The sequence below is a fragment of the Schistocerca serialis genome, chromosome 4 (genome assembly GCF_023864345.2).
Source record: "Schistocerca serialis cubense isolate TAMUIC-IGC-003099 chromosome 4, iqSchSeri2.2, whole genome shotgun sequence".
NCBI lineage: Eukaryota > Metazoa > Arthropoda > Insecta > Orthoptera > Acrididae > Schistocerca > Schistocerca serialis.
In genome coordinates, this window is record NC_064641.1 from 795,388,888 (window position 1) to 795,415,420 (window position 26,533).

General features: G+C 40.8%; 2 protein-coding genes across 2 annotated transcripts in view; one reads left to right on the forward strand and one right to left on the reverse strand.

Annotated features, from left to right (window-relative positions):
• LOC126473383 (xylosyltransferase oxt) overlaps positions 1 to 5,627 on the reverse strand; it is a 100,996-nt gene extending 95,369 nt beyond the window's left edge. Inside the window, exons 1-3 of the mRNA XM_050100391.1 lie at positions 5,440 to 5,627; positions 4,872 to 5,292; positions 4,509 to 4,665 (exon numbers count right to left, since the gene is read on the reverse strand). Coding sequence (XP_049956348.1) covers positions 4,509 to 4,665; positions 4,872 to 5,292; positions 5,440 to 5,625 — 764 coding nt within the window. The 5' untranslated portion in view covers positions 5,626 to 5,627. The remainder of the gene's footprint in view (positions 1 to 4,508; positions 4,666 to 4,871; positions 5,293 to 5,439) is intronic.
• A 183-nt stretch (positions 5,628 to 5,810) lies between these two features.
• LOC126473384 (protein ecdysoneless) overlaps positions 5,811 to 26,533 on the forward strand; it is an 81,890-nt gene continuing 61,167 nt past the window's right edge. Inside the window, exons 1-2 of the mRNA XM_050100392.1 lie at positions 5,811 to 6,065; positions 22,761 to 22,878. Of these exons, the coding sequence (XP_049956349.1) occupies positions 5,831 to 6,065; positions 22,761 to 22,878 (353 nt within the window). The 5' untranslated portion in view covers positions 5,811 to 5,830. The remainder of the gene's footprint in view (positions 6,066 to 22,760; positions 22,879 to 26,533) is intronic.

Sequence of the window (26,533 nt, forward strand, 5' to 3'; positions counted from 1 at the left end):
ACAATTTCATCGGCAAACCTTAAAGTTTTTATTTCTTCTCCCTGAACTTTACTTAACTCCTACGCCAAGTTTTTCTTTGGTTTACTTCCCTTTCATGTCACTTGACAACAATCTTTTTACAGCTATGAAGTCTCGCTGAAGGTGTACGGACTATTTGTTCAGTATTAAGTTATCTGATGAAGGCCTAAGAAGCCGAAAGCCAGTTCATAATGAACTATTAAATAAATATTATTGTGGAACATTAATACCGTGTATTCAAGTTTTTAAATAACAATGGTTTTAATATAACAAATAGTATTAAAATTATTTGAGTATCTATAACGACAATGTGAGTGAACAATATTGACTGAGAATAAAAAAGTTAATACGGGTGCTAATTCTGCTACTACCACCCTTAATAACAATAATACACTGTTCAGTTCACATTAATGTAACCACCTGTCCAAGCCTGAATAACCACCTTTTGCAGCACACCACTGCAAGACATGCAGGCAGAGAGACAATGAAGTTCTGGAAGGTACCGTGACAAGGATGTAGAGGCATGCTGACTCCAGTGGGCTAGATTTCTCAGTTGAGGATCCATGGTGTGAACAGTCCAACCGAGATGGTCAAACATTTTCAACTTGGTTTAAATATGGGATTATAGTGGCCTGTGGAGCACAATCAACTCATCCTGCTGCTCTTCAAACCAAGCACATAAACTGCAAGACTTGTGACCTGTTGCATTGTCATGCTGGTAGATGCCATCATGCTGAGGGGAAACAAACTGCATGTACAGGTGGACACAGCCGCCCCCCCCCCCCCCCCCCCCCCGAGGGAAGATGCATAATTGTGTTGATTCATTGTGCCTTCAAGAATGATGAGATCACTCAGGGAATGCCACAAACACATTCTGCATACCATAATGCTTCTCCCTCTGGCCTGCGTGCTTCCAACAATCTAACAGCCCTCTGTCCTATGGAGCATAAAACATGATTCACCTGAAATGGTTACCTGTTGCCATTCAGTGGATACCCAGTTGTGGTATTGGTGTGCAAATTCCAAACTTCATCATTGATTAACAGTAGTCAGTATGGGTGCATGAAACAGGCACTTGCTGTGGGGAACCATACACAGCAATGTTGACTGAATGGTCAATGAGGAGACACTGTTGACAGCCCCTTGGTTCATCTGGGTGGTGAGTTGCCAGACAGTTGCACATCTCTTCACCTGTGCATATCTCTGCAGCCATCATTCACCCGTCACCTATGGCCCATGGTGCAGCACAGTTGCAACAGCACTGGTTTTGGATAGTGCCATTTTGGAATGCACGGTACACTTTAACCACAGCAACATTCAAACAGTTTACAAATTTAGCCACTTCAGAAATGATTTCAACCTTGGCCCTTTTGGATGTCAGATGAATCACTCCATTTCTGCCGTACAACAATGACTATACTGCTATTTGTTAAAAACTGACATTCTGAGCACGTAACTACGCACAAAATATATGTTGACTCTTACAGAGAAGATAATAGCAACCAGCCACTTTAACCAACAGTTTCATCATCAGACTTCTAGTTCACATTAAGATGCATTTCAAATTAGCTTTCACTTTTTGTTTTCTGAAACGGTGAAATTTCCTTGCAGTGGTGGTGCCCTACAACCAAAACAAGATGTAAGAAAATGTTTTTTTAATTGTAATTGTGCCTCACAATGATTGTAATGATGTAAACAAATTATTAAAGTGAAGATGTTATGGTTATTTACATTGAAAAATCCACACCATTACGTTTCAGTGCTGACTGCTTATTGTCTTACATCTTATTTTGGTTGTAGGGCACCACCACCTCGAGGAAATTTCACCATTTCGGAAAACAAAATGTGAAAGCTAATGGAAAATGTATCTTAACATGAATGAGACATCTGAAGATGAACCTTTCGGTTCGAAGCTGGTAATGGCACTATTTATATAAATAAATAGCACTGTAAAAAGTGGCTGGTTGTTGTTATCTTCTCTGTAAAAGTCAACCTATATAATGACTGCACTGTTTTCCATGCCCCCCACCAGCCCCTCCAAACAGCTTTATATACCCTCCACTACTAGTGCTGCCATATGCCGTCTGTGAGTGGGTTTTGCACATTGAACATAGGGGGTGGTTATATTAATGTGACTGGACAATATGGAATAATAATATAATAATGGCAATGGTAATGGTAGTAATAATAATAATAAATAATAATAATAGTGTGAAACATAAGAATTTCTAGGTGCATAAAGTAGATATCTTCTGATGCAGCAAGTTCTGGGAAACGGAAATTTAAGGAGACAGCATCAGCTAAGAATATTGGGAAATGAGGAAGATGCAGGTGGAAAGAAGGATGTAAATGGGTAATAAGTGTGTAAAGGGTCAATAGTAATCATTACTGTTGCTTCAGTAGATATGTCAGTAACTGTCTTTCGAAACTGGTGACATAATTAAGATCTCTAACATAATGGGGGAGGTGGTTCCAGAGTTGGGTTCCTGCTACTGAGAAAGACTTTGGGAAAGTGCTTGAGAAATGGAGTGGGACAGAAATAATTTTGCTCTGATGGGAATGGGCTTTTCTGCCTTGCTGTTCAGACAAGTGTGTTAAGATTGAGGAGAGATACGAGAGACAGTGTATGTGGATAAGAAAGTGGAGGAGACGACTATGGAAATTCTTGTCTGCACACATCCTGGATAGCTGTGCATATGATGGTGAAATATAATTAAAGAGTGAAATGTGACAGGTATATCGAACACAGGTATTCATAACCAGTTCCTCGTGCTGTGAATTTTCCTGAGAAAAACCTTGTAGAATAACATCATTGTAGTCAATAATTGAAAATACAGGTGTTTGTGCAAGTTTCTTTTTCAAATCAAAACAGAAGAGATATTTTTTAAATTTTTGCAAGGTATGGAGGCATGTATAAAATGTAGACTGTCAATGGCAAGGAAAGCGTTTCTGAAGAACAGAAATTTGTTAACATCGAGTATAGATTTAAGTGTCAGGAAGTTGTTTCTGAAAGTATTTGTATGGAGTGTAGCCATGTATGGAAGTGAAACATGGACGATAAATAGTTTGGACAAGAAGAGAATAGAAGCTTTCGAAATGTGGTGTTACAGAAGAATGCTGAAGATTAGATGGGTAGATCACATAACTAATGAGGAGGTATTGAATAGAATTGGGGAGAAGAGGATTTTGTGGCACAACTTGACAAGAAGAAGGGACCGGTTGGTAGGACATGTTCTGAGGTGTCAAAGGATCGCAAATTTAGCATTGGAGGGCAGCGTGGAGGGTAAAAATCATAAGAGGGAGACCAAGAGATGAATACCCTAAACAGATTCAGAAGGATGTAGGTTGCAGTAGGTACTGGGAGATGAAGAAGCTTGCACAGGATAGAGTAGCATGGAGAGCTGCATCAAACGAGTCTCAGGACTGAAGACCACAACAACAACAACAACAACAACAACGAGGGACGCCCATGCCTTCTTGCACATTTCAGTTACAAGCTCAGCCTAATTTAGACTTTCATCTAGTATTACTCCTAGCCTCTTTGACAAAGGAGAGAAGTTGATGTTAATTCCATTTAGGATTAAAGATGGTGTGGATGCATGACATTTCAGGCTAATGAGCCTAGAATGACTAACCAAACTGTACTGCTTGGGTTTTGGCTGGATTGAGCTTTAACTCTATATTCTGTACCCATTTTTATAGTGCATGCAAGTCAGTATTGAGGTTTAGCTGTCTTCAGGTTAACTGCACTTAGATACAACTGAAGGACATCAGCATATACGTGGTATTTGAGGTAGAGCAAACTGAAATACAACGAAAAGGGTATAGGACCTAATATCGAACCCAGGAGGACACCTGATACTACCTGCCTCCATTGTGACTTTATGGTGCCACACACAATGCATTTCTGGCAAGATATCAGATATGAGCAAAACCAGTGCACTGCACTTGGTGACAAATTTAGGCTGTGAAGTTTGGCAAGTAAATTGTGAATGTCAGTGTGAAAGGCTTTGCTGAAGTCTAAGAAGCAGAGGGCCTCTTGTGCACCACGGCAAGCTTCAGGCCATCCGTTACCTTCATTATGGCAGGTGTTGTGCTGTGACATTTACGGAGACCTGACTGGTATCCGTCTAGTGGGTTTTTGTAGTTAAGCAGTTTGCTGTCTAGTTATGGACTCTATATTCTAAGGCATTGGACAATGCCACAAGAAGGCAAACAGCTCAGTAATCAGATGGTGGTGTGGTAAGATCCTTTTTAGATGGTGGCTTAACTAGCCCCTTTCTCCAGGCCATCTCAACATTCTCTATGCTACCCATTAATTATTTCTGCAAGTTATTCTAGTGGTTGAATTTGTATGATGCAGCTAGTTTGTGTTTGTTTCTTTTGCAAAATTTTCTTATCTATACATTATACAAGATCAATGCTTTTATTACTAATCCCATAAGAGTACCAGCTTGACATAAAAATGTTGTATAATAAAAAATACTCACGAGTACTGTACACCAGCATAGGGAAAGCCAGACTGAAGGCACATATTGATGCAGTACTGTGGAGAATTTGTTGTTTTAAAATTTGCATAATATCCAGATAGCAGCCGAAATGTTTTTTCATCACGGTAACATCCAAGGGATTTTCCAGCAGTAAAACCTAAATAATAATGCTTGTTTTAACATGTCTTAATATGATGTACCGCTACTAAAACTTTAATTAAACCAAGATAACACACTGTGCATATTTACGTCCAGAGTAGACCTAAATGATAATGACAATCTACGTTCATCACATCCTACAACAAATAATATATAGTTTTGTTAGAACCAGATGTACAGCAGGTTTCTGAACAAGAAACTCACCTTGTGATGGGCAAGAACTAGAAAGACGTTCTGGGTACAGCTGCCCCTGCTGTATAAGGCACGTAATGTTCACTAGTTGCTGCTTACATCGTTGTGTCTTAGCTCGGTGAACTGCTGATATTGCTTCTTTGGTTGTTATATCACAAACAGGTACAAAATCTAATTCTTCCAGTCTTAAGCTACTCCGATTTCCCCATTGAATTACCCTATTCCTACTGTGTGAATGCTGAGGCACTTTTTCTGCTGCAACTGCAGGGTTTCTGCTATCTGCTACGTCATATTTATCCGGAGGAACTTTATGTTTGTTGTAAAGGCCATTCACAGGGTTGCTATTGCTTGGGCTGTCCTCATCATCTACAACTAAGTAATTTTCCTTGAATCTCCTTGATGAAACTGCACCATTAGGATCTTCATGTAATACCTGACATTACAAACATAGGAATCAATTTAATTTAGGAGTCATTATTCGATAATGTTTTTAAATTATTTTAAATTCTCTTTCCATAAAAAAGAAGTATGAAGATCTTACTAAATTTTTAAAGTAAGGATTATGTGCTATAGTACCAACCTCTATGTTTACCCTCCCTTTTCCTGATACACCTCTCTGATCTTGAAGTTTTTCACTGACATCATTATCACCAGGAAAAAACTTATACGCGAGGAAGACTTGGATGCCTAGAATAATAGTACCTGCTACGAAAAATATACGGTACCTACGAACCCATCTACTGTCAAGGACTTTCGCAGAAGCCATGTTTGTGACATTACTACGATCACTTGATAACTAACACTACGCCTACTTTTCCGCAAAACAGCTTTTGGGAATCTGCTTGAAAAAGTACACATGAATTTTGGCATATCATTTCCAATTCCAAATTGTGGATCAGCGCTACATCACTCCCAGTCACATGAACTAAACATCGATCCGGATACAGTGCGAGACAGGCTTTTGTTTAGTTATGGCAGGAGTGCTTGAAACTGTGAGAGAAGAAGATTATGTGGAGTATTATTTGTTTTCAAATGAACTGGAAGAAAACTTCACGAATGAAGAAAGCCGACTAGCAGCATTAGGCGACTGCGTTGCCAGAGTGCAGTCAGTAATAGATAAATATACTCAACAGTATATTTGGCATAAAGATCCTTTCAACGTGCGATTCAGGAGCGAATCGTCAAAGTTTGAAAATGACGCCAAAGGTATATTGTGTGATTTTTGCGTGTATTAGTTATAGTGACGGGAGACATTCGATTCTGAACGTTCAGCATCAGGTGTTTTAGGAATATAACAAAGTGGACACGCCCAGTGGCTGCCAAAAATCATTTAGAAAAAATACATTGTTGTTGAAGTAAGGCATTGATTTGATCGCAAACAGTTGGAACAGACGTAAAAGTTGGTCAGATGTTTTGAAGCGCGTTGCGTTTTACATGTCATTTATGAAAAATCACGCGAACGCCGAATATTCAGCATGTAGAAGCATCGATGTACACCTGAGTTCAGAACGCTCGGCTGCATATGTTCAGCATTAACGATAGAGAACATTTAGTGTCTTAAGTTACCCTGGTAGGCCCAACTTTAGCACTACGCATACTACATTGACATTGCATCTGTCATCATATATTTTGCTGTTAGAATTCCTTTATATCTTTACTGTGTCTTTCGCTTATTGATAACCATCTAAATTTTTAGCTCTTTACTGCTGTTGTCATTTGCTTTCTTGGTTAATGATGTATTTATGTATGTGGCCACTTATAAACTACATCTCTTGTATTTACTCATACAACTCCCTACAAACCCATTGTGCCACAGTTGAAACGTAATTAAATCACTCTTGGGTGTTGGACTGTACATAAAATCAGCCCAAGATTTTATAAACAAGTCCTAAGCAAGATGGAAAGCAATTAACTCATGGTTGGATGTGTTTATTGACCTGCTCATATAGTGCAGTGTCCTAGCTTACAAGACAGGACAGTGAACTAGACTAGGATTGAATTTGCACTGTAGATTAACAACTGTGAGCTTATACATTGTCCAGCCTAAGTTTGGTTTTAGTTGGCTGACCATGATTATTTAGGCACGTACTGGGTAGATCTGCAAACTCCACCTCAGATAATACATTAACACGCAGAATGTAGTTTACACAATTCTCAGTGAAGATAGCACACGGCTTCTCTCTCTCTTTGGTTACCTTGATGACTTTGTTGTTGGAAAGGGCATTTGGCCAGAAAGTTTAATTATTAAACATCATTTGCCAAATCCTGAAACACCAGCCTGTACTAGATAGGATTCCTACACCAATTCACTCATTCGTCTTCATAATTCATCTCCTTGGCAGATTCACTTCTGCAACTGTGTGTGTCCAGAGGTACAAAGAACATAGAAAAAAGAACATTAGCAGTAGCTTCGTTTTTATGAAAGAAAAATTACATAGCCTACATTGAGTATAATTCCCGGTTTCTGGAGGGACAGAGATATTAATCTTTTTTTATTTGATGCAGATGTTTTCTAATGTGTAGCTTCTTGGTAGAACTTTATATATAGACAAGATAAAACTAAGTAGGCCTATGGTAAACTCCCAATTTTTTTCTAACTACAGATTTCTTTTCTATGCATTTTACTCTGTGTTGAGTTTATTGAATGAAGTGCATCCATCAATTGCAGGATAATTCTCAATTAATTTGCTTCATGTTAAGATGATTTCTTGGATTGTAATCATGCATGCCTTTAACTGAGCCGTTCCATGTGTTTTCCAGTGCATAATTGTTGCAAATTTATATGCTGAGTAGCAGGCTGTTAAGTTTTCTGCATTTATTTCTGTAAGATTATCTTGGAGCTAGATTTTCAATACACCTAACAGTGTGTTCTGAAACTTCACTAATCTATACATGTAGGCTACTGCATTTTGCCACACTGTGATAAGTGAAGGTTGACTAGCTCATAGTAAACTGTTAACTGAGTGTATGTATTTACTCCTCTAGATGTATTTCTCATTTAAATATGCTATTGCTTCTTGTAGAGTATACTTTGTTGATTGTTTAACAAGCACCCAAGAATATGTGATTCCCTATTTCTTTAAGAACTGAATCACCTAGTTTGACAGGTGTCATTAGTATGTTCAATTTTCTTTATGTGTATGCTGTCTTATTTGCATTTGCAAATGAATTGTTCTCACTAAAATATTTGTTAGACTCCCAAAAATTTGCCGGGGCTCTTGCTTGCAGTTGTTCTACAAGGTTGCTTTTTGTTGTGGGTGTGGTGTTGGCCGCATACATTACTGCAGTCTCACCAGTTGCTTAAGGCGTCTATGTTTACATATATACTCTGCAAACCACAGTACAATGCATAGCAGATGGTATATAATACCAGTTTATCAGTTTCTTTTCCTATTGCAGATGCATATTGAGTGAGGGAAAACTGACCGTCTCTATGTTTCTGTTCATGCCCTAATATCTGTTATACCTTACTTCACATGTTATATACATATTAGATGCAATGGTAACACTCTCTTCTTTAAATAAGCGTACATGTTCTCCAAATTTACCCAACATGTCTTGGGAGAGCTATGTTGTCTTTCTTTCAAGTATTCCCATTCAACTTCCCAAGCATTTCTGTTACACATTTGTATGGGCTATGAATGACCAGTTATGATCCTAACAGCATGCCACTGAATTTATTCAATGTTGATTTGGATACCTACATGATAGGGACTTTGAACAGTGGACCAATACTCTAGAATTGGTTACACTAGCATCTTAGTATGGGATCTCCCTTGCAGAAGAATTCTTTTAAACACATAATGAAAGTAAGGATCCCAAAATTTATCTTTGAGCTTCACCATACTTCACTAATGTTGTTTGTTTATGCTTACATCCAAACACTTTCCTAATTTCCAACAAATGATTATTATGTCATTTGCTTTGTCTCGAAACTGTAACAGTTTAGTTTGTGTAGAAGTATGTTGGGACATACATAATCAGGTGTTTTTGAAAGATCAAGAACAACTCTACAGACTCTTCGTTGCTCATCTAATGCCTTAATTACACTAGCTACAAAATCAGATGTTGCTGTGGTCATAGAGAGTCAGTTGTACCTACCTATAATAGACAATACTATTAATTCTTGACATAATGATGTAGTGTGAGACATCATACATGTGCACACATAAAGAGAACAGTACAATGGAAAACCAGCCAGTGTTGCAAAGTTCACTTTTATCATTTGCTTGCTGACCAGTCTCGGTCCAGGATCCATTTTCAAATCATCCAGATAAAACGGTATTTCCCAAAATACAAGAACCATGTCAAGATAAGTACAAATGTATTGTTGTTGTTGTTGTCTTCAGTCCTGAGACTGGTTTCGTGCAGCTCTCCATGTTACTCTATCCTGTGCAAGCTTCTTCATCTCCCAGTACGTACTGCAGCCTACATCCTTCTGAATCTGTTTAGTGTATTCATCTCTTGGTCTCCCTCTACGATTTTTACCCTCCACGCTGCCCTCAAATACTAAATTCGTGATCCCTTGATGCCTCAGAACGTGTCCTACCAACCAATCCCTTCTTCTAGTCAAGTTTTGCCACAAATTTCTCTTCTCCCCAATTCTAATCAATACCTCCTCATTAGTTATGTGATCTGCCCATCTAATCTTCAGCATTCTTCTGTAGCACCACATTTCAAAGGCTTCTATTCTCTTCTTGTACAAACTATTTATCGTCCATGTTTCACTTCCATACATGGCTACACTCCATACAAATACTTTCAGAAACGACTTCCTGACATTTAAATCTATGCTCGATGTTAACAAATTTTTCTTCTTTGGAAATGCTTTTCTTGCTATTACCAGTCTACATTTAATATCCTCTCTACTTCGACCATCATCAGTTACTTTGCTCCCCAAATAGCAAAACTCCTTTACTACTTTCCTAATCTAATTTCCTCAGCATCACCTGACTTAATTCGACTACATTCCATTATCCTCGTTTTGCTTTTGTTGATGTTCATCTTATATCCTCCCTTCAAGACACTGTCCATTCCGTCCAACTGCTCTTCCAAGTCCTTTGCTGTCTCTGACAGAATTACAATGTCATCGGTGAACCTCTAAGTTTTTATTTCTTCTCCATGGATTTTAATACCTACTCCGAATTTTTCTTTTGTTTCCTTTACTGCTTGCTCAATATACAAATTGAATAACATCGGGGAGAGGCTACAACCTTGTCTCACTCCCTTCCCAACCACTGCTTCCCTTTCATGTCCCTCGACTCTTACAACTGCCATCTGGTTTCTGTACAAATTGTAAATAGCTTTTTGCTCCCTGTATTTTACCCCTGCCACCTTTAGAATTTGAAAGAGAGTATTCCAATCAATATTGTCAAAAGCTTTCTCTAAGTCTACAAATGCTAGAAATGTAGGTTTGCCTTTCCTTAATCTTTCTTCTAAGATAAGTCGTAAGGTCAGTATTGCCTCACGTGTTCCCATATTTCTACGGAATCCAAACTGATCTTCCCCGAGATCGGCTTCTACCAGTTTTTCCATTCGTCTGTACAGAATTCGCGTTAGTATTTTGCAGCCGTGACTTATTAAACTGTTAGTTGGGTAATTTTCACATCTGTCAACGCCTGCTTCCTTTGGGATTGGAATTATTATATTCTTCTTGAAGTCTGAGGGTATTTCGCCTGTCTCATACATTTTGCTCACCAGATGGTAGAGTTTTGTCAGGATTGGCTCTCCCAAGGCTGTCAGTAGTTCTACTGGAATGTTGTCTACTCCCGGGGCCTTATTTCAACTTAGGTCTTTCAGTGCTCTATCAAATTCTTCATGCAGTATCATATCTCCCATTTCATCTACATCCTCTTCCGTTTCCATAATATTGTCCTCAAGAACATAGCCCTTCTATAGTCCCTCTATATACTCCTTCCACCTTTCTGCTTTCCCTTCTTTGCTTAGAACTGGGTTTCCATCTGAGCCCTTGATATTCATACAAGTGGTTCTCTTTTCTCCAAAGGTCTGTTTAATTTTCTTGTAGGCAGTATCTATCTTACCCCTAGTGAGGTAAGCCTCTACGTCCTTACATTTGTCCTCGAGCCATGCCTGCTTAGCCATTTTGCACGTCCTGTCAATCTCATTTTTGAGACGTTTGTATTCCTTTTTGCCTGCTTCATTTACTGCATGTTTATATTTTCTCCTTTCATCAATTAAATTCAGTATTTCTTCTGTCACCCATGGATTTCTACTAGCCCTTGTCTTTTTACCTACTTGATCAATTGTTCCTTTATGCTCTTCCTGAAACTCTCTACAACCTCTGGTTCTTTCACTTTATCCAGATCCCATCTCCTCAATTTCCCACCTTTTTACAGTTTCTTCAGTTTTAATCTACAGTTCATAACCAATAGATTGTGGTCAGAGTCCACATCTGCCCCTTTAAATGTCTTACAATTTAAAACCTGGTTCCTAAATCTCTGTCTTACCATTGTATAATCTGTCTGAAACCTGTCAGTATCTCCAGGCTTCTTCCATGTATACAACCTCCTTTTATGATTCTTGAACCAAGTGTTAGCTATGATTAAGTTGTGCTCTGTGCAAAATTCTACCAGGCGGCTTCCTCTTTCATTTGTTCCCCCCAATCCATATTCACCTACTACGTTCCCTTCTCTTCCTTTTCCCACTATCGAATTCCAGTCACCCATGACTATTAAATTTTTGTCTCCCTTCACTATCTGAATAATTTCTTTTATCTCGTCATACATTTCTTCAATTTCTTCGTCATTTGCAGAGCTAGTTGGCATATAGACTTGTACTACTGTTGTAGGCGTGGGCTTCGTGTCTATCTTGGCCACTATAATACGTTCACTATGCTGTTTGTAGTCGCTTACCCGCATTCCTATTTTCCTATTCATTATTAATCCTACTCCTGCATTACCCCTATTTGATTTTGTATTTATAACCCTGTATTCACCTGACCAAAAGTCTTGTTGCTCCTGCCACTGGACTTCGCTAATTCCCACTATATCTAACCTTAACCTATCCATTTCCCTTTTTAAATTTTCTAATCTACCTGCCCGATTAAGGGATCTGACATTCCACACTCCGATCCATAGAACATCAGTTTTCTTTCTCCTGATAACAACATCCTCCTGAGTAGTCCCCGCCCGGAGATCCGAATGGGGGACTATTTTACCCAAGAGGACGCCATCATCATTTATCCATACAGTAAAGCTGCATGCCCTCGGGAAGAATTACGGCCCTAGTTTCCCCTTGCTTTCAGCTGTTCGCAGTACCAGCACAGCAAGGCCGTTTTGGTTAATGTTACAAGGCCAGATCAGTCAATCATCCAGACTGTTGTCCCTGCAACTACTGAAAAGGCTGCTGCCGCTTTTCAGGAGCCACATGTTTGTGTGGCCTCTCAACAGATACCCCTCCGTTGTGGTTGCACCTACGGTACAGCTATCTGTGTCACTGAGGCAAGCAAGCCGCCCCACCAACGGCAAGGTCTATGGTTCATGGGGGGGGGGGGGGGGGGACATATGTATTATGAAGTGCAAATAAACAGTTACAGTGCATACAGGGTCATCAGTGTATACGGTTCTTGTACTTTGGAAAATACTATTTTGTCTATCTGGAAGATTTGAAAATGGATTCCGGCCTGAAACTATTCACCAAGTAAATTTAAAAAAAATGAAATTTGCTACTTTGCCTAGTTTTCCATTGTACTGATTAAAAGAAGTTGCTGACCTGTAATTGTTCCAGTGTGCTGGAAGTTCGTCATAAGAGAATAGATCAGTGATAATACTTGTTTTGCAGCTGCATTATTTTTTAGATTTTGGGTCATGGCATGAGACTGATCAGGTCTAGGGGTTACTGTTTGGGTGTCAGTTGGTGAAGTCAACAAATACAGGTATGAAATCTTAATTGTAGTGACTTACTGAGCTGTAGTGTGGTTCGAAGTCTGTCTTACAGCTTGGTTGTGAGTTAGTAAAGCTGGCAAATGTGTCACCATTGGAGTAACTATGGCCTGTATTTCTTGTTATGTTGTTTATTATGGCACTCATTGGATTACAGTGAGTTGTTTATATCTGTCATTTTAAGGATGCTTTTAGTCAAAGCTGATAATCAGTATCAGTGGCTTCAGTTAACCCGTGGGAAGGAATGGAGAGAGATGAGACGAGCGCTTAAGGCACTTGGGATGTTTTATCTGAACCTACCGTTACCAGATGTTGGCTACGTCTTGTGACATAATGATCTTGAGATTTGTGACATGGGCAAACAGAAAGAGAACAGGAAATTGGCAATCTTTTTGCATCTATATTGTTTTTTTGGAATGTGGATTGTGGTAACAGATTGATCTGTAGTATAGCCCTAGCTCAAGGCTAGCGGATAAAAATTCACTTCACACGTTACTGCACATTAACAATGTAGGTGTAGACCAGATATGGCTTGAATTCAAAGCAATAGTATTGACAGCAATTGAGAGATCTATTCCAAATAAATTAACAAACAACAGAGCTGATCCTTCTTGGTACACAAAATGGGACAGAACACTGTTGCAGAAACAATGAAAAAAAGCATGCAAAATTTAAATGAACACAAAATCCCCAAGAGTGGCAATCTTTTACAGAAGCTAGAAATTTAGTGCGAAATACATATAATAGTTTCTAAGTGAAATTTGTCTTGAAACCTGGCAGAAAATCCAAAGAGATTCCTGGTTCAAAGGCTCTGAGCACTATGGGACTTAACACCTATGGTCATCAGTCCCCTAGAACTTAGAAGTACTTAAACCTAACTAGCCTAAGGACATCACACAACACCCAGTCATCACGAGGCAGAGAAAATCCCTGACCCCGCCAGGAATCGAATCCCGGCGTGGGAAGCGAGAACGCTACCGCACGACCACAAGCTGCGGACAGAGATTCCTGGTCCTATGTAAAGTATGTTAGCAGCACAACGCAATCAATGCCTTCTTTGTGTGGTAGCAATGGAAATACTACCGAGGACAGTGCTACCACAGCAGAGTTACTAAAAACAGCCTTCCAAAATTCTTTCACCAAAAAAGACGAAGTAAATATTCCAAAACTCGAATAAAGGACAGCTACCAGCACAAGTAACTTAGAAGTAGGCCTAGATATCCTCGGAGTAGTGAAGCAACTTAAATCACTCAATAAAAGAAAGTCTTCTGGCCTAAACTATATACCAGTTAGGTTCCTTTCAGAGTATGCTGATGCAGCAGCTCTGTACTTAACAATCATATATGATCAACTGCTTGACGAAAGATCCATACCCAAAGACTGGGAAGTTGCATAGATCACCAATATTCAAGAAAGGTAGTAGGAGTAAACCACTAAATTAAAGGCTCATATCATTAATGTTGTGGTTCATGGTGTGGGTTCCTGTAGTCATGTCCTAGTTCATGAACCACGGGCAACGTATGAGTGGCCAAGTAAGTGGTCCCGACAGTCAGGATACCAGTTACTTTGGAATAAGGCAGGGCAACTAGGACATATTCTGAGACGTGGTCACCTTTGTGCTCATACGGCAAAGACTACCAAATCCACCGGTTAGTCCCTCAACCATTAGGGGTAATACCCAGTGGGACTCGGGGCAAGTAAGGCTAGCAACCTGCTTCCCTGGCACTTTAAATATGATGCTGGCAACAATCAGAGCAAAATGCCTCGGACCTTTGGAGGTGACGGAGTCCCACCTCTAACTGACAAACCAGGGACTCCTAAGATACAACTTGGCAAACAAATGGTAATGAGATGGGGAGCTATTAATATTGATGGGGGCTACTCTGGGAAGAAGGTAGAGCTGGCAGAGGCTGCAAGTAAGATGGGGCTGGACGTTTTAGCTGTTAGTGACATTCGGGTAAGGGGTGAAAAAGAAGAGGAAGTGGGAGAATACAAGGTCTACCTGTCAGGAGTGAAAGCAGGAATAGCACAGTGGGGTGTAGGGCTTTACATCAGGAAAGAAATGGAACCCAGCATAGTTGCAATAAGGTATGTAAACGAATGACTGATGTGGATAGATTTGACAGTGTCTAGCAAGAAAATTAGGATTGTGTCAGTATATTCGCATTGTGAAGGGACAGATCAAGATAAGATGGATAGTTTTTATGAGGCACTCAGCGATGTAGTTGTTAGAGTAAAGGACAAGGACAGTGTTCTGCTCATGGGTGATTTTAACGCCAGGATTGGAAATCGAACAGAAGGGTATGAAAAGGTTATGGGTAAATTTGGAGAGGATATGGAGGCCCACAGGAACGGGAAACAACTCTTGGATTTCTGTGCCAGTATGGGCTTAGTAATCACAAACTCCTTTTTTAAACATAAGAACATTCACCGGTATACTTGGGAAGGCAGGGGAACCAGATCTGTCATTGACTATATAATAACAGATCAGGAATTCAGGAAGGCTGTGAGGGACACACGTGTATTCAGAGGATTCTTTGATGACACTGATCATTATTTAATCTGCAGTGAAATTGGGATTGTGAGGCCGAAAGTGCAGGTCAGGTCCATATGTAGGAGGATAAGAGTGGAGAAACTTCAGGATAAGGAAATGAGGTACAAGTACATAGCAGCGATCTCAGAAAAGTACCAGTTAGTTGAATGTAGTCAATTACAGTCATTGGAAAAGGAATGGACAAGATACAGGGACACAGTACTAGAAGTGGCTAAAGAATGTCTTGGAAAAGTAGTGTGTAAAAGTAGGATGAAGCAAACAGCTTGGTGGAATGACACAGTCAAGGCAGCCTGTAAAAGGAAAAAGAAGGCGTATCAAAAATGGCTACATACTAGAACTCAGGTAGACAGAGAAAGTTATGTTGAAGAAAGAAACAAAGCCAAACAGATAATTGCAGCATCCAAGAAGAAATCTTGGGAAGACTTTGGAAACAGGTTGGAGACTATGGGTCAAGCTGCTGGAAAACCATTCTGGAGTGTAATTAGCAGTCTTCGAAAGGGAGCTAAGAAGGAAATGACAAGTATTTTGGACAGATCAGGAAAACTGCTGGTGAATCCTGTGGATGCCTTGGGCAGATGGAGGGAATATTTTGAAGAGTTGCTCAATGTTGGTGAAAATACGATCAGTAATGTTTCAGATTTCGAGGTAGAATGGGATAGGAATGATGATGGAAATAGGATCACATTTGAGGAAGTGGAGAAAATGGTCAATAGATTGCAGTGCAATAAAGCAGCTGGAGTGGATGAAATTAAGTCGGAACTCATCAAATACAGTGGAATGTCAGGTCTTAAATGGCTACACAGGATAATTGAAATGGCCTGGGAGTCGGGACAGGTTCCATCAGACTGGACAAAAGCAGCAATCACACCAATCTTTAAACATGGAAACAGAAAAGATTGTAACAACTACAGAGGTATCTCTTTAATCAGCGTTGTGGGTAAAATCTTCTCGGGTATTGTTGAAAGGAAAGTGCGAGTATTAGTTGAGGACCAATTGGGTGAAAATCAGTGTGGGTTTAGGCCTCTTAGAGGTTGTCAGGACCAGATCTTTAGCTTACGGCAAATAATGGAGAAGTGTTATGAGTGGAACAGGGAATTGTATCTACGCTTTATAGATCTAGAAAAGGCATGTGACCGGGTTCCAAGGAGGAAGTTATTGTCTGTTCTACGAGATTATGGAATAGGAGGCAAACTTCTGCAAGCAATTAAAGGTCTTTACATGGATAGTCAGGCAGCAGTCAGAGTTGACGGTACATTGAGTTCATGGTTCAGAGTAGCTTCAGGGGTAAGACAAGGCTGCAACCTGTCTCCACTGTTGTTCACATTATTTATGGATCATATGTTGAAAACAATAGATTGGCAGGGTGAGATTAAGATATGTGAACACAAAATAAGCAGTCTTGCATATGCGGATGACTTAGTTGTGATGGCAGATTGGATTGACAGTTTGCAAAGTAATATTCCAGAGGTAGATCATAAATGTAAGGACTATGGTATGAAGATTAGCATCTCCAAAACGAAAGTAATGTCAGTGGGAAAGAAATATAAATGGATTGAGTGCCAAATAGGAGGAACAAAGTTAGAACAGGTGGACAGTTTCAAGTACTTAGGATGCATATTCTCACAGGATGGCAACATAGTGAAAGAACTGGAAGCGAGGTGTAGCAAAGCTAATGCAGTGAGCGCTCAGCTACGATCTACTCTCTTCTGCAAGAAGGACGTCGGTACCAAGACTAAGTTATCTGTGCACCGTTCAATCTTTCGACCAACTTTGTTGTATGGGAGCGAAAGCTGGGTGGATTCAGGTTACCTTATCAACAAGGTTGAGGTTACGGATATGAAAGTAGCTAGGATGATTGCAGGTACTAGTAGATGGGAACAATGGCAGGAGGGTGTCCACAATGAGGAAATCAAAGAAAAACTGGGAATGAACTGTATAGATGTAGCAGTCAGGGCGAACCGGCTTAGATGGTGGGGTCATGTTACACGCATGGGAGAAGCAAGGTTACCCAAAAGACTCATGGGTTCAGCAGTAGAGGGTAGGAGGAGTCGAGGCAGACCAAGGAGAAGGTACCTGGATTCGGTTAAGAATGATTTTGAAGTAATAGGCTTAACTTCAGAAAAGGCACCAATGTTAGCACTGAATAGGGGATCATGGAGGAATTTTATAAGGGGGCTATGCTCCAGACTGAACGCTGAAAGGCATAATCAGTCTTAAATGATGATGATGATGATGATGATATCATTAATGTCAATATGCGGCAGGATTTAGGAACTTATATTGTGTTTGAACATTATGAATTACCTTGAAGAGAACGGTCAATTGACACACAGTCAACACAGAGTTAGAAAACAATGTTCTTGTGAAACACAACTAGTTCTTTACTCACGTGAAGTATTGAGTGCTGTTGACAAGTGATTTCAAATTGATTCTGTATTTCTTATTTCCAGAAGGCTTTTGACACTGTACCACACAAGCGGCTTGCATTGAAATTGCCTGCTTACAGAATATCATCTCAGTTATGTGACTGGATTTGTGATTTCCTGTCAGAGAGACCTCAATTTGAATTAATTGATGGAAAGTCATCGAGTAAAACAGAAGTGATTTCTGGCGTCCCCAAGGTAGTGTTACAGGCACTCTGCTGTTCCTTGTGTATGTAAGTGATTTAGGAGACAGATTATGCTGTTGTTTATCACTGAGTAAAGTCATCAGAAGATCAAAACAAATTGCAAAGTGATTTAGAAAAGATACCTGTATGGTGCAATAATTGGCAGTAGATCCTACATAATGAAAAGTGTGAGGTGATCCACATGAGTGCTAAAAGGAATTCGACAAACTTTGCTTAGCCTACACGATATATCTGTCAAATCTATAGGCCCTATATTCATTTAAATACCAAGGAATTACAATTATGAACAGCTTAAATTGGAAAGAACACACAGAAAATTATGTGGGGAAGGCACAACAAAGAGTGCGTTTAGTTGGCAGAACGCTTAGAAAATGCAAGAGATCTTCTAAAGAGACTGCCTACACTACACTTGTCCGTCCTGTTTTGGAGTACTGCTGCGCAGTCTGGCATCCTTGCTATAGGATTAATGGAGTACATCAAAGAATTTCAAAGAAGAGCAACATGTTTTGTATTATTGCGACAGGGGGGAAAGAGTGTCAGGATTTGGGTTGGGCATCGTTAAAACAAAGGCATTTTTCATTGCGGTGGAATCTTTTCCTGAAATTTCTATCACCAACTTTCTCCTCCAAATGCAAAAATATTTTGTTGAAGTTGACCTACATAGGGAGAAGTGATCATTATAATAAAATAAGGGAAATCAGAATTTGCATAAACAGCTATAGGTGTTCATTTTTTCCGCACTCTGTTCAAGATTGGAATAATAGGGAATTATTGTGAAGGTGGTCCAATGAAGCCTCTGATATGCACTTGAGTGTGATTTGCAGAGTATCAATGTAGATGTAGGTTAGGTTGAAAGGCGACCGTTTGATTGTGAGTTGGTGAAGCAGTTGTTTGCATTCCATTTAGAGACTGAATGGACATAATTTAGTTCCAGTATGAAGGATATGGAGGAATTATGTGCAAAGTTTACACAGGATGTTATTTGTGTTCTGGAGTAGCGTGTGTCAAGTAATTGGGTTAAGGATAACCCTCCATGGTTTACAGACAAAATTCAGAAAATTCTGAGGAAGCAAAGACTTGTGCATTCTCAATTCAAAAGAAAGTGTGCAAATGATGACAGGCAGAAGTTAGAGATTTGTGCATCTGTAAAAAGATTGATGCACGACACATAAACCAATTAATTCCATCGCACCTTAGCAAAAGATCTTGCCAAGAACCCAATAAAATTCTGAACATAAGTAAAATCAGCAAATGGGTTGAAGGTTTCTATTCAGTCACTTGTTGACTACTCTGGTCGAGCAATAGAAGATAGCAAAAGGAAAGTTGAAGTTTTAAATTTCATGTTTAAGAAATAATTTACACAGGAGGATCACACAAACGTACCGTCATTTGACCATCGTACAGACTCCGTGTGGAGGACATAGTAATAGGCATCCCTGGTTTAGAGAAGCAACTGGAAGGAGTAGAAACAAATAATTTGTCAGGTCCACATGGAATCTCAATTGGGTTCTACAGAGAGTACTCTATGGCATTAGCCCATTACTTAGCTTGAATTTAATGTGAACCTCTCACCCAGAGCAAAGTTCTAAGTGACTGGCAAAAAGAGCAGCTGACTGGTACATAAAAAGGGTAAAATAATAGACCTACAAAATTGTTGAACATACTCTTGGTTTGAATATAACAAATTTCACTGAGACATATAAGCTTCTATCCACAAAACAGCATGGTTTTAGAAAGCATTGCTCAAGTGAAACTAATTTTGCTGCTTTCACACATGATATCCTGTGAATAGTGGATGAAGAGCAACAGTACAAGCATATGGAATAGGTATCCAGATTGTGAGTGACTCAAAGACTTCTTAAGTGATAGAATGCAGTATGTTGTCCTCAATGGCGAGTTTACATCAGAGTAAAGGTACCATCAGGAGTACCCCAGGGAGGTATTTTAGGACCACTATTACTATTATTCTCTATGTACATAAATGATCTGACAGACAGGGTGTGCAGCAGTATGCAGCTGTTTGCTGAATTTGCAGGACAAAATTTGTTGTAGGGGTGATAAATGGTTGCTGGCTCTAAATGTAGAAAAATGTAAGTTAATGCAAAGTAGTAGGAAGAACAGTACCATAATGTTCTAATATAGCATTAGTAGGCCTAGTGTACTGCTTGACAGAAGTCACATCAATTAAATACCTAGGTGTAATGTTGCAAAGAGATATGAAATGACATGGTGAATGGTCGAATTTGGCTTATTGGGAGAATTTTAGGAAAATGCGGTTCATATGTAAAGAAGACTGTATATTTAATACTGCAACCAATTCTTGAGTAGTGCTCGAGTGTTTGGGATTCCTACTAGGTGGGATTGAAGGAAGACAGAAAAGCAATTCAGCTCTGGGCTGCTAGTTTTGTTACTGGTACAGTTGATTAAATGCAAGTATTGTGGAGATGCTTCGTGAACTCGAGTGGGAATCCCTGAATGGAAGATCACTTCTTTTCACAGTATGCTATTGTGAAAATTTAAAGTGCCAGCATTTGAAACTGACTGCAGAATGATTCTACTGCCGTCAATGTACATTTCATGTAAGGACCATGAATAATATAAGAGAAAATAGGGCTCATATGGAGGTATTCAAGCAGTCATTTTTCCCTTTGCAAGTGAAATGGGAAAGGAAATGACAAGTAGAGGTACAAGGTAACCTCCACTATGCACCATGCGCTGATTTGTGGAGTATGTATGTAGAAGTATATGTAGAAGGCTTCACTTAACCAAAGTTACTATATTTATAACTTAATTTTAGACTGCAATACACAAAAATGGAGAAGAAAGGCAACCAGTCACATATTGGTGAGGAATTCCACTTTGTGAAAGACACTATTTTTTATTTTTGTTATTATCCAAACATGTTTCAACACTTTATGTGCTATCTTAAGTGGGATTTTTATTTTCTTTCTCGCATGGCACTATTAGTTGTATATGCTAGTAGCTTTATATCTGCCTTACATTCTACATCTTTTCATAGTTTTTTTATGTTGTGAGCTTTCTTCTCTTGTTTGTAACCTGTTGAAGCACTTATTTCATTTTCAGTTGTCATTTCTTGCTGTTATACGTGTGTTTGATTACAGTGTATCAGCAAAGCACACAATTTCTGCCACCTTTTCACATGAAACAGCAGCAAAAACCTTGTGCTTTGTGGATAAATTATAATCAGATGCATGTTTAATACCTGAAAAAGAAATAAGAGCTTCAACAGGTCACAAACAAGGGAAGGAAGATCATAATATAAAAAAGGACAAGCTGTAGAATGGATGGTAGATATTGAGCTACCAGCATACACAGCTAATAGCATAATGTAAGAAAGAAAATAAACAAAAATCTCACTGAATGTAGTATATAATGGGTTGAAAAGTGTTTGGCTAATAATAAGTAAAAAATGTTGTCTTGAATAAGGCAGAATCCTGTCTAATTTTTCTTAATACACCCAAAAATCTAGATAATCACTCACAAATAGATTCTTTTCCATCTCTCTCTCTCTCTCTCTCTCTCTCTCTCTCACACACACACACACACACACACACACACACACACACACACACTCTTCTCAGACCAACCCACATGCAGCTCACATACATCACATTACTCAGACATGCCTACATGCAGCTATGGTTACAGTAATTGTTTGTGAGTGGTTGTTTATGCTGAAAGGAATAGCGAGAGAGAGGGAAGGCATGTAGCACTTGAAATGGATTCAGATTTTGGGGCAAGACTGGGGTGGGGAGGTACTAGCAGGCATAATAGAAGGAGAAACAGGTGACTCGCAGAGGCAGCAACAAAATGAAAATTGAAAAACCTAATGCTCTCAAAATAGAAAAAGTGAGAGGGTTTTGTGAAACACCTTTTCCAATCCTCAATGCTGTGATGACAACTCTCAGTGTATGCTGTTTTGTCACATTTTTGCATGAATTTTGCAATAAACATATAGATGCAATAATTGGTTTTGTATAAGAAACCTGAAAGACTGAATAAGAGCTGCACAAATAAATAGGTTCACTGATGTATATGGTTTCTTATACATGAGATAGATTTAAAGTCAGGCTGCAGAACACAGAGAAATTTTCATTTATAGTAAATAAAATTGTAGTAATCCATCAGCATTGTGAAAAGTGTGGCACGGTTTGTAAAGCGCCTGAAAATTTCCAAGCAGTTATTGCTAAAAATGCTAAGCGTTCCTCTTCTTATTAATAAATTTATAGTGATACAGAAAAAAGTGTTGTGTAATATAAGATTGAGAGAGGTGCATACTGTCCAAGCTTTCTCTTCATAAATTTAATGTCATACTGCAACAATATTGAGAAGGACAGTTGCTACTCACCATATAGCGGAGATACTGAGTTGCAGATAGGCACAACAAAAGGCTTCTCACAGTTATAGGTTTCAGCCATTAAGGCCGTTGTGAACAGTGCACACACACACACACACACACACACACACACACACACACACACGCACACGCAACTAGCACACATGTCTCAGGCAACTGGTGGTTTCAGTTGCTTGAGACTGCAGTCGTGTGTGCGAGTTCCGTTTACATGAGTGTGTGTGGGGGGGATCTACTGTTGACAATGGCCTAAAGCTATAATTGTGAGAGTCTGTTTGTTGTTCCTACCTGCGACTCATCGTCTCCGCTACATGGTGGGTAGCAACTTTCCTTCTCAGTATTGTTACATTCCATCCTGGATTTTCCGTTGTTTGATTTAATATCTTACAGTACTTGTTATGGCAGACAAAAATAGTGCTTGTGCTTGCTCTTTTTTTCTCAGATTACGTACCGTTGCACCTGCATGGAATCGCTCACTTTGGAGATAACATTGAAGATGAATGGTTTATTGTGTTTTTACTGCTACAGCTGACAAAAGAGATACCAGGCCTTGTTGTGAGGTACAGTTTCGATATACATCCTTTTAATATTATATGATATATGTGTAAAACTGTAGTCTTTATAGATAACATAATCTTCATTATTATCAGTAGGGGTCGGATTTTTAGGTGCTAAAAAGTTGGGGAGTTATTAATTTTTTATGTTTTAACAATGCTTGAAATATGGGAAAATAAAGTAAAAATATTTGATTATAATTAATTTTATTTATGGGAATATGAACAATATGCAGTACTCATGAATGCAATTATGTTGTGCCACACTGATTGCTGAAGAATTACTATGCACAGTGAGTCATCCTCAAGTTGTCCCTCACAGACAACTGACTAGTATCCTGAAACACTGCGTTCTGCGGGGAAAATGAGCACTCCACACCACAAGATGTCAGTCTAGTAAATTTATAACAGGGCACGTCACTCACACTCACATCAATATGCCCTTCTTGGTGCCCATGTAACACATTTGAAATTTTGCATTTAGTTTGAAACTCACTATTGTTTTTAAACACGCCTGAATTTAACTTTTGAATATTTGTGCTGTAGGTCCACTAAAACTGTTCAGTTTCCTTTCGATGTCCTCAACGTGCTGAACTGTTTCTGACAGAAGGGCCTGTTATAACCTTTAATCACCAATAATTGCGTGGATATTAAACACACTCACTTAGGAACAATAGCTCGTTACATGATAACAACTCAGTATCTCTTATTCGACTGCCGTGCCGTGACATGCGACCGGCACCGTTCGTAGCTAGGTGGCGCTCCCGCGCTCAGCTGAGTTGCGGAACGCCTCTATCGCTGTTTGCGCGTACTGTCGTGGCGGCACTGTTAAATGTCGTGGCACTGTCACAACACTTTTCCCCCCTTGAAAAAAAAAAAAAAAAAAAAAAAAACACTCACTTCCTTGGAGACATGGACAGTGCGGAGACATCCATGGCCTCTTGTGAGGCCCCGAGAAGATCCCATGGAGAGACACGAGAGTATGGTCGAAATGTCCAGGACGGAAGCTCGTGCGTGGAAAGTGCCTCCTGGATGAGATGATGGGTGAAAACTCCGGAGCAACATCCATAGGTGTCGTGGACCTGGGGGTGTGCTCCTGCGAGATGGGTCCCGGAGAAGGCGGCGTCGCGACTGGGGCCGGTTCCGGCGTACTTGGAAGCGGTAGCGACGTCGGCTGCATCAACACATACAGTAGATCGGCAGCAGCGACAGGACTGGCTTCTTGGGCTGGTGGTGGCGAAGGAAGGGGTGGTGGCACCGGCGTGGCCACCACTCGTGGGCGCATCTGGTCATAATGGCAAACAACCATGGTGTCGTCCGTACGTATTTCACAAAGCCGGTGGCCGCGAAGAGCCTTGACCACCCCTGGAATCCATTTAGGGCGAGATCCATACCCTCGTGCCCACACGTCGGCGCCCACCGAGTATTTTCCCGCACTAGGGGACACAGCACGAGGCCTGACATGGTGAAGCAGGTGCAGTAGAGTGCGCAGTTGGCGGTCATGCAAGAGTTCAGCAGGGCTGCGATCACCCAGAGGCGTGAAGCGATAAGAACTCACTCAGAAATTGCAGCAGAGCATCATCTGTGGAAAAACCACTAAGGAATTTTTTCATCTGGCTTTTGAAAGTGCAGACAAGGCGCTAAACCTCCCCATTCGATTGCGGATGGAAGGGCGTTGCTGTAACATGATGAATCCCTAGTCCAGTACAAAAATCACGGAAGGCCTGCGAAGAGAACTAAGGGCCGTTGTCCGTGACGATCGTGGATGGAAGACCTTCTAGCGCAAAGATTTTGGGCAAAGCCAGCGTCGTTGCCGCAGTGGTGGGCGACGGACATCGAACAACAAACGGAAACTTCGAGAAGGCGTCAATCAACAGTAGCCAATAAGTACCGAGGTAGGGGCCGGGAAAGTCAGCGTGCACCCGTTCCCATGGCTGCGCCGGATCAGGCCACAGAGAGGGCATTGTACGAGGTGCAGCCAGTTGTTGAGCACACTGACCACACGCAGCAACCATGTGGGCGATGTCCAAATCAATACCAGGCCAATAAACGTGCCTGCGGGCCAGGGACTTAGTCCAAGAAATACCCCAATGGCCTTCATGCAACAGTTTGAGAACATCTTTGCGAAGAGAGGCTGGCACCACGACCCGTGGAGATGCACCATCCGTGGCCAGAAGAACAACACCATCACGAACAGACAGACGAAGGCGCAAGGGATGGTAGTTGCGAAGGGGATCTGATGCCCGGCCCTTGGTCCTGTCCGGCCAACCCCGTTGAACAAAACCGATCACCTGACGCAGGACCGGGTCCTGCGCAGTAGCCGACGCGACCTGCGAACCTGTAAGTGGAAAACCCTCGACTGCACGACATTCTTCCTCATCAATGTGGAAACAGAGTAGTTCATCACGATCGAAAACCGAGTCGGGGCCCATCGGCAATCGCGACAATGCGTCAGCGTTGGCGTGCTGGGCTGTGGAGCGATAGTGAATCTCATAGTGAAAACGAGACATGTATAAGGCCCAACTTTGCAGGCGGTGAGCTGCCTTATCCGGAAGCGATGCTGATGGGCTGAACAGAGAGACCAGCGGCTTGTGGTCGGTGATGAGGTGAAACTTAGAACCATACAAAAAAACACTGAACTTTTTTAGAGCATAAATGATAGCGAGCGCCTCCTTTTCGGTTTGAGAGTAACGCCGTTGCGCATCATTGAGGGTGTTGGAAGCATAGGCGATGGGTCGTTCCGACCCATCCTCATACCGAAGGGCGAGAACATCCCCTAGGCCATACTGTGATGCGTCAGTCGCCAGAACCAAGTACTGACCCGGACGGAATGTGGCAAGACAAGGTGCCGACTGCAAATGAGCCTTCAGGCGGACAAAAGCCTGCTCACACTCGTCGAACCAACAGAAAGAGACGTTTTGCATAACAGCTGATGCAGAGGATGAGCTACCGCCACCGCAGATGGAATGAGCTTGTGATAATAAGCAATCTTGCCTAGAAACGCCTGAAGTTCTTTGACCGTAGACGGCCGGGGTAGAGCGTTAATGGCCACAATGTGCTGACGTAGAGGACGTATACCCTCACGGGACAAGTGGAAACTAAGATACACAATGGAGGGTTGGAAGAACTGTGACTTGTCCAGAATGCACCCCAACCCAGCCGAATGCAAAACCCGAAACAGTGAACGCAAATTGCGAAGGTGCTCCTCAGTGGAGGTCCCCGTGACAACAATGTCATCCAGATAGTTTATGCAGCCGGGAACGGAAGCCGTGAGCTGTTCCAAAAATTGCTGAAAAATGGCCGGCGCGCTAGCGATGCCAAATGGTAACCGCTGGTACTGATACAACTCACAAGGAGTGTTGATGACGAGAAATTCCTTGGAAGAAGCATCCAACGGCAACTGATGGTACACCTCCGACAAGTCAAGTTTGGAAAAGAACTGGCCCCCAGCGAGCTTGGTAAATAACTCCTCAGGACGGGGAAGAGGATAAGTGTCAATGAGGCTCTGAGCGTTGAAAGTGGCTTTAAAATCACCACACAATCGCATACTCCCGTTTGGTTTAGAAACCACCACGATTGGCGATGCCCATTCGCTGGAGGTAACAGGAAGGAGAATCCCTGAAGCTGTTAACCTGTCTATCTCAGCCTTGACAGGTGCACT